Source organism: Agrilus planipennis, unplaced genomic scaffold, assembly GCF_000699045.2.
Source record: "Agrilus planipennis isolate EAB-ADULT unplaced genomic scaffold, Apla_2.0 scaffold77, whole genome shotgun sequence".
Taxonomy (NCBI): domain Eukaryota; kingdom Metazoa; phylum Arthropoda; class Insecta; order Coleoptera; family Buprestidae; genus Agrilus; species Agrilus planipennis.
The window spans coordinates 128,505-138,003 of record NW_020439413.1 but is presented as its reverse complement, the minus strand read 5'-3'; the positions used below and the strand labels follow the sequence as shown (position 1 = coordinate 138,003).

Genomic DNA, 9,499 nt, shown 5'->3' with positions numbered 1-9,499 from the left:
TTTAACAGAAAACCATTCCAATTAAGTACTTTAAATACATTGTGCATTTAATATAGATCAATATGGCCCTTTACAGCATGTAATTTAAATGAATATTTTCGAAGATATTACAGATTTAAAATACAGGGACATAGTGGTTGCGGCGGTAATGGCCGGGAGGCCGGTTTGTATCGTCTAATGACAAAAAAACTGTGAATGTTGTATATAAAAACGATTCTCGACATTCTGTAGTATATTTAGTATGTTCAGGGGGTATCTTTCGAAAATTTCCCCTCCTCGATATTAATCTAAACAAAACAAAAATATATTTAGTATCAGTATTGTACCCATGCGAAGCTGGGGCGGGTCGCTAGTAGATTATAAAATAACCAAAAAGACTTACCTATATCTAATGTATACATTGAAGTTTACAGATACTTACATTTCCGTTTTAATTCACAGATGGCGTTCTTGCAGAGCCGCTCCATTTCATTGGTGGATATGTACATTGACAATTCGGAACCTTCTGAAAATGTAGGACAAATACATTTCTCCTTGGAATATGATTTTCAAAATACGACACTTATATTACGGATTATTCAGGTAAGGAGACACGGATAATATTAAATTAGCTCAAATACGATAAGTAATGAAATAATTACTACCACCGATCTTTGTAAGCTTTTTTCATAATTAGTAATTATATATAAATAAAATAAACTGAAATGAAAAGTTATCTTAAAAAAAAAAACGTATGAAGAACACGGAATACGAATGCTTATGCAGTAAATTCTATTGATCTTTGGAAATTAGTGATGATCCAATATCTATTCACTGGTTAGGGTACGGAACTCGGATCACACATAATTACCGCTAATTATCTAGTGAGGCCCTTGGCGCTTTATTGAAAGACTCGTTGGTTTTAACTAACGAAAATTTCATATCTTGTATAGGGGGTACCTTTCAAGTGTTATGAAAACAGCAAATTCCGCATTTACATTATTTTCACTGGACTAATAAACAATACAATAAATAATAGTAGATGCTATTGTACTTAAGGAAACATACCGCGTTATAAATTGTATATATTGAAAATAACGTAAGCTTCGCTATATTTTAAAACCGTCAAAAATCAACCATTCTTACAATGAACAAATTTTATTATTTCTCACCTGATTTTGAGCTTTTATTTCCTTTAAATTGTGTCACAATGTTTTAATATTTTCCGGAAGTTCAATTGGTGCGAGTAGTCTTTTATTGACAACTAACGAGGATAAATTGCGACTGTCCGCAGCCGATGTCAACTCTAGACAGGAAACCCTTACCTCTTCATTACATAGCTCATTTGCTCCTAATTCCTTCGTTGCTTCCGCTTTTCAGTTCTCGTTAATCCGTTTGGTTTACTTCAGGTCCAATTCTCACCCTAAAGCGACTTTTGTGTCATTAAACTAGTGTAATTATGATATATAATGATTAGAAAACTAATAAGGTAAAGTCGAAACACAATTTAAAAAAAAAAATCGGTTGTCTGTAAAGTCGGTTTACTGACGATAATTGAACGTGACAACGTCATAAGAAAATACTGATGGAATGGTTTCATTTTTCAAAAGAAAATTTTAATTTTATTTGTTTGATAGATATTTTGTATGGATATAGAGAAGGAGGTAAATGGAAATGTATTATTGTATAGCAGCTGTCCACGCGGACGCATCGTTCACTCGAGTAGGAGAGAGACAGATGTCGAACGCTGCCGAACGCGGAGGCCGATTGTGCCTCTTTGTCGCTCGTTCCGCGCTCTCGCTTACACTTCAAGCCTTATATGAGCGAGGTAACGCCGCATGAGTCATGTTTTTTCGTGCGTGCAGCCGGCTCCATCGAATTATAAGACGTTGTCACGTCAAAAAAGAAAATAATGTAAATATTCATCAAAAGTAATACTTTAATGTAACGCTAAATTGCATACTCAAAAATAGCGGACACCACCATTATAGAGAAAAGGATATGCTCAACACAAAACGCGATCTATTACAATACTATGTTTTAACGGCTTCGCTGGCGTTGATTTTTCTTTTATTTGGTTTAAATTGATAATAATATTTAGGCTATTAATACTATATATTTCAATTTAATTCCCAACAATTTACGCATGATATGAGCAACAAAGGTATGCTCGTTTCGATTTAGCCAACTCATGCCGGACGACCACATTCGACTCGTTTCAAACGAGTAGAACTATGCTCCTTCCCTTTAGCTGGATGCTTCAGGTTTCCTCAAGGTCACACTTCTAACCGTTTGTAGCGATAATTCAACGTATTATCTAATACGAATGATTATGTATTAGTTCGACGATTTTGCGACCTATTCGCTATGTGCAAAAGTGACTGTGGCGCTGTCTGTGGCCAATTTTGAAACTTCTCAGTGAGAAAAATACGTTTAACCTAAATTAAATACATTNCACCGACACTAAGAGGAGTGGGTAAATGTACCCCATTTGTATTATGTGACCACACCTATTGCGTTTCGGTAAACAAGCGCACACAGTTTGTAATAATCCAACTAATTTGTCGATACAGTTGCTTATGATATTGCTTTTGCTCCTTAGCTACCCATATACGACCAAATTTGAACACGCCCAACAGGTTATGCAACACTACATGATATCGTTTTTGTCAGCTAAATGCATGTCTGAACTGTGCGACGTCGTCCACTAGTTAGATCATATCTTGACATTCGAATTTGGAAGTACAACAACAAATATGGAAAAACAAACTGGATTTGCAATGAATTTCCGGTGTATAAGATGACGGCAAAGCTAGAAGACCGAACGACATGGTCTAAAGGTTTAGGTTATTGTTTAGCCTTCAGGAGAGCATTGGTTCAATTCCGGGTTCACTTGCTCCAATTCAGGTTTTTCTGTTGTTTCCTTGAATCACTTAGACAAATGCGGGGGCAAGAGTGTTCCAGAAATTATTTCACTCTCGACTGTCTTCATTTCGTCCTCATCTTTCTCACCCAAACCACTACCCACCCATTTCCACGATTCTTCAAAGGACGCTGAAGCACTCACTTATTTCCACAATTATTAAAGAAGGTCAACTTCCGTCCGACGACCCACGACTCTGCACGAAAGTATAGATCCTCCATCAAATACTGTGAATGACACCCATTTAAAATTTATTTTGTCTGGAGGACCCACAAATTTTTTATATGTTAGATTAGGTTAAGTTAGATCAGGGTGGGGTAAGTTACGTTAGTTCTTCTTCACCCCCATCTACTATCCCATCTTAAAACACGGTGTTCTACTCCTTCGTCCATTTTCCTATCTATGACATCTATACAATTTCTTATATTAACCGCCACACCCTACACCTTCCCGTTTCCACTCCTCAACCCGCTTTCTCCAAATCCGAGGGAGATACGATCGTCTGCACGATTACCAAAATAACATGATATGTAATGTCCTTTTAAAATCTATATTTAGCAAATAATTAGTTTTTAAGGGTACCGTATATACTTGCCACAAATATTTTTATCTTTACGTGTATTTTCAAAAAGATTTGTATTATTTTATATCAGCAAATTACCCATCTTTAACATTACCTTATTATTCACATTTAGTTCGAAGTAAATATGTTTCCAAAAGATTCTATCCAATTACTTTTGTATTCTACTGCTCTGTCTATATTCTTCTCTGTATAATAACATTATTATTACGTACTTTCATAATATCCCTTTCTATTTGCAAAATTTTGTTAATAATTAACTCCATAAGTAACTCAAGAGCTTTCTTTTGATATATATTTACTTCTGGCTTAATTTTAAGGATGGGCTTCTTATTAGGTTGTTTAAGTTCAAAATCTCTTTTGAAGTATTTTATTCGTCTGGACTTAACAAATATCATACTTCTGTATTGATTCCCCATTTTAGGCTAAATACCTTCAGCTCCTTCTTGTCTTCAGAACACGTATATATATATTAATTAATATATATATTAAAGCCTCGTATATCGAAATAAAATTATGAAGTTTAAGAATTAAAAAAAAATATAACAGAAGCTGCTCACAAATTCTAAAGTATGTGCAACAGTACAACGACAACGGTAAAAAATGAGACAATTCCTTCATTTGTGGTCGTGATGCTCATGAGATTGAGTTACTAGCAAACTGTGGGACTCTTTACTAATATAAATTTTTATGTAATCTTAGGGCCCTCATATGGCGAAAAGGGACCGACTTTTCTCGTTTCATCATCTCATCATCATCTTCGTCATCAAAGTTCCATCTTTTCTCGTTTCATCACTTTGGATGAAAATAAATATATTTAAACATTATGATTAGGAACGCCCTTAAAAAGCCGACATGTTTGAACACGTTTTATTATTAAGAATACACCCTAATATAGATAATAGAAAATCTCCCGAAAACGTAAAGTTTTCCAAATTCATGAGCAAAATTGAAGAATTCATGTTTCCAGTCGGGTTTATGAAAGGATTATTTATAATTTATGTATGAACATCCTTTCTCAACAGAACAAAATCGAAAAGAAAATATGCCAACACTTTTGAAGTGAAAACTTCTTTAGCATCGTTGTGATTTGAAAGTCGATGAAACGAAAAAGCGACAGTAAAAAGAGACAGACACATAAATTCATAAGATTTAACGTGGGAGGAAATGAGATAGGAAGCTTTATACAGTGTTTCTTATGTTCGTGGTTCTCTTTGTGCTCTGTATCGTACCCTCTCCACTCGTGTTTACCAGTCTTACCTAGTCTGCTTGGGCCTCAGCGTTGTACGCATCGACGTCTACTAATGGACGTGCCTTAGCGGTCAGAATTGTGGTACAACGAAAGAAAGAGATGGAACGAAGTTTCGGACAGTATCCATCTCTCTCACGATAGTGCGTAAGCGTGTCATGAAAGAGATAGCATTAGTCCGACTTTTTCGAGCCAAGAAATTATTACAATGACATACGGCTAAGGCACGTCCATTAATATATGTCTATGGTTGTACGTGTGTTAATATATTTGTGCGCGCATGCGTATTACAAAGCTTGAGGAAAGGCGTCACAACGACCGTGGTATTTTGTATACGTGTACGTATTATATGTTTGTAGAGTTTTTTTCATCATTTTTATAATAAAATTCTTCAAATATGCGAGATAATGCAAGATTACAATAAAATTGCGATGATTCTAAGTGGAGATATTAATGTGAATTTTGCATCGGATACAGCGATTCCGTTGATTGAGTTTTTGGTCGCCAAATTTAATTCGAAAATGTGCAGCAGTCACAGTGTATCAACAAAAAGATCAAAAGCAATAATTGACGCAGTATTTCATAAAGACATATTGACCGTATTAAGACCAAAGTATTTATTTCATACTTTAGTTACCATAAGCCTCTAGTATCATTTATCGAAAATGTAAGCTCTGAGTCTGAATAAATCTATGTAATATATACGAATAAAATGTAAAACAATTATCTAACTTTGTATTGCTATGATTATTACTAAAACCTGCAATTTTTACATTCGTTTCATTGTCTTGAAACCAAAATTTTTGAAGGTTTCGCTTCTACCACGTGTGAATTTCACACGTTTTGGTTTTTATTTTTCCAACTTTTGTTTTCATAAACGACTCTAAAAAGTGTTGAATCATCTTAATTATTTACGAATGGCCTTAATCATATTAAACTAATACATTTTCAAGCAAGATCGACAAAACAAAACGCATTATTTATTATATTTACCTACGGGAAATTTAGCAATATCATATTACATAATTAATTGAGAACAATTCTTTTTAAGAAAGTGTCTTCAGTAAGAATAAAAGAGTCATACTTCTCGAGCTCTTATTTACATTGAATCACATCGTTGAAAGTGTCTAATTTCCTCACACTTTAATTGGAAATCTACTAGGCGCCCGTGTAATGAAGGAATCACGTAATTAATTACTGACGAACAATTTTGCATCGGCATCAGTCGATGACTAGTTTGCAAATCCTCCAGCAACACGGTTTAAGCTCTCGTGTACGTATATTTTAATTCCTCTCCTATACTAACGTCGCATCGTTCCTTTATTAAAGCCTGGTAAACGAAAGTTTCCGAATAAGTATTGGAAAGTTTAATGAGAGTATATACGTACGTACCTATAAAGTTACCGTATTTTAAGATAGGTCTTCATTAAACAAAGAAACTTGTTGTCATACGGTACATATGATGATCTCGCGCCTAGCTTCCTCGAAAGTTCTTTGAATTTTCGCTGTTAGTGCTTTTGTAACTTAAATCTGAGGCTGAAATATAGCACGTCTGTTAAATTTTCCATCGACTGACTTTTATCTTGATGGATTGGATAAGAAATGCAGTTCCGAATGTGAGTATCTTTATCTCTGATTCAAAGTTCTGTCTGGATATTTAGCCCTTATTAAAAATAAAATTGGGTGTTTTGGACTCCTCATGTTGTCACAAATTCCTGAAAATAAGTAGCTCAAACTTTTTAATAGGCGTGGGTAACGCATTAAAATTTTTCTTCGTTGATATACCATCAAAAACCTATCAGCACATTGCGTTACGACCCATTCAGTTATGACATGACGCATGTATTTTGCCTTGGGGGTATACAGCGCCCATTATCACTGCTAGCTCACGTGTGAGGATTGTTATTAAATTGTTGTTGTTCATCATTATTATCATATGGTCAGTCGAACAACGAAGTTAATGGGAGCTAATCGACGTGTTGCAGACAGCTCCGACAGTTTAGTTTTTCCTCGAAGAGGGGAAATCTTCAAAAGACCCCCTGAAGGGGCGTAGTGTTGGATTCGCCTTAGCTACTACCGACTAAAACCCCTCCTCGAGTAGGGATAGAAAATTGTACATCCGAGGGAAAGTTTTTTGGGAGTTTGGAAAAGGGGTGGGGGATGTAGGGGGAAGGAGAGTGTTTGGGTGTGAGCGAAAATCGGTGTCCCACCTCACTCGCGCTAAAGAGCGAAACTAGACTTGAGCAGAAAGTGAGCAGCTCAGAAGAGAAGATGACAGGGCCTTCTGAAACGGTCGTTTAGTTTAGGGGCAAAGTCAGAAAGTGTCGAGGTAGACGGGTTCGGATGGCCTGACTGCCCTGAGATTTGCCGCGAATCTGGTTGCAGCCTCGGGGAGAGAAGGTAGATCAGTTTCTTTCGGTAAGCGCCATCTGTAGTACACTGCTATATTTATATTGATGGAATCTACTTGCTGATCTGAATCCACGGTATAGCTCACCCTATGCGATAAGGGACGTTACCATAATCGAACAAAAACTTTCATGGTGGTCAGTGCTCTGTCTCAGACACGAATCACAATTTCGCTTTTGTGGCGGACTCAACAGCGCGTCACCACCATGACTACCACGAACTTCTTTTTTTGATCTTGGTAACGTGCCTATCTACGCAGTAGATTCAGTTTAGCAAGTAGATATCATCAATGTTTGTAGATAGACCTTGTTGAACATATTGAATTCCACTAAATGTTGCACTGTATTACAAATGGCGTTTACCGCGCTGTTTGTAGGCCTTCATACGGTCAGTCCTAGCAATGGTTGGACACGCACCCCCACTCTTTCTTATCCCGAGCTAATCTTCGCATTTCCCTAAAAGTAGAACATTCTACGTACCTAACCATTTGTGAATAGTAGGTCTACCCCTACCCTCTCTTAACTCCTGCTTCTGCTTTCGATATGTCTCTAACTAGCTAGCCTTTCATGCTGTAGAACCTATATTCCTACTGACGCCGTCTGTTCTATTACTATTTCTTTAATACCTCCTCATCCGAATAAAAAATAATCGATCATTCTATTACTATCTTGTTATTACGAATACCATCCAAATAACGAACTATTCTGCTGTTTTTCTAGTTGAGTTCGACCGACTAGCAGTTTTGAATTATAAAGTAGACACTTGTTTTTGTCATTTAATAATACACACGACCATATAAGCATACGATACTTGCACATAAACTCTCGAACTTGTTCTAATAAATGGAGAATTCCATGCAGGCGAACGCAAAAAATCTCTTAGGGGAGGGGGGATGGTCATTAAAAAAATATTGAAAAAAAGTTACTTTTTGAAGTGAAACCTCTTTGGGCTCGATGGGAGTAAAATCTCAAAGCTATGAAACGACACGTTTTGCAACGTTTTGTCTCCCGACGCGATAGGCTATGAGAATAGATAGGCGCGCATGCGCATATCGGTATTACAGTGAGCTGTTGGTGACCGACATCTCATATATTATTTATACAGAATTTTTTAATTTTATGACATATTGATTATGAAAAAGAACTTCTCATATATTTAGTACTTGTAGTTATTGTAATTTTTGGTACATAAAAAATACAAACAAATTTTATTGCAACTACAATGTAAAATCAATTCTTCAAAAGGACAGGATTGTTGGTAAATAGAAAAGATATTGTAAATGGATAGATACTGACCGATATGAAATGCCTACACATAAAAGTGCAGGTAATTGAGGAGAAAAACTAATTATTAGTGAGAGCGTAAGAGGTGAATGTAAAACTGAAAGAAAAATTGAACTTGCAAAAATAAATTTAGAATTGAATTAAAAAAAAATAAATAAATAACGTTTACAAATATTTTCTTTTACGCCACATATTTATTACTATCATTTTTGCCGGCGTAATCAGGCCAAAAACTGAAATTATTCATAAATGTACAGTACAGCGATCTGTTTTATTACTCCTGATCCCTTCGGCTTTCTGGGCACAGCATGAAAATGACCTTTAAAAAGTTAATTGAAATTATGAAACGTAAAATGTAAATAATGTGCAAATATCTTATACATTTCTGGAGGGGAGGTTAGAACCCCCAGAACCCTTCCCTGCATTCACGCCTGATGCCAAGTCCTTAAATTTGATATATAGCAATCTACGCAAACACTACTTCAAAATTGCTGTTAAGTGTATCACTATATAGTATAAAACAAAGTCGCTTTCCCGCTGTCTGTCCCTATGTATGCTTAAATCTTTAAAACTACGCAACGGATTTTGATGCGGTTTTTTTAAAAGATAGAGTGATTCAAGAGGATGGTTTATATGTATAATACATGCATAAGATAGTAGGGAAACACTGATAATTTTAAAGGTTTGTAATGTGATGTAAATAAACATATTTTTTTGCGCTTACATTGCAAACGCTGGCTGAACCCTACGAGATAGATCAAAATAATGTACTACAGTATTGCACACCTTAAAAAGGTCTACAAAAAAGTCCGCGATAGTATGTCTATCTCTTAGGGATAACCCACAATAACCATTTTTTATCCTTTACTTTTTATGAGAAATAATGAATTATTTACGAAGCGATTATCCAATAAAGTACCTTAAATACATTGTGCATTTAATATAGATCAATATGGCCCTTTACAGCATGTAATTTAAATGAATATTTTCGAAGATATTACAGATTTAAAATGCAGGGACATAGCGGTTGCGGCGGTACCGGCCGGGAGGCCGGTTTGTATTGTCTAATGACAAAA

The 9,499-nt window shown here is 35.7% G+C and overlaps 1 protein-coding gene across 4 annotated transcripts in view; it reads left to right on the top strand.

Moving 5' to 3' along the window:
* LOC108734264 (synaptotagmin-7) overlaps nucleotides 1–9,499 on the top strand; it is a 663,520-nt gene that overhangs the window by 584,358 nt on the left and 69,663 nt on the right. For all 4 annotated transcript variants that reach the window (XM_025978974.1, XM_025978973.1, XM_025978976.1 and 1 more), the window contains one exon: nucleotides 442–582. In XM_025978974.1, coding sequence (XP_025834759.1) covers nucleotides 442–582 — 141 coding nt within the window. The remainder of the gene's footprint in view (nucleotides 1–441; nucleotides 583–9,499) is intronic.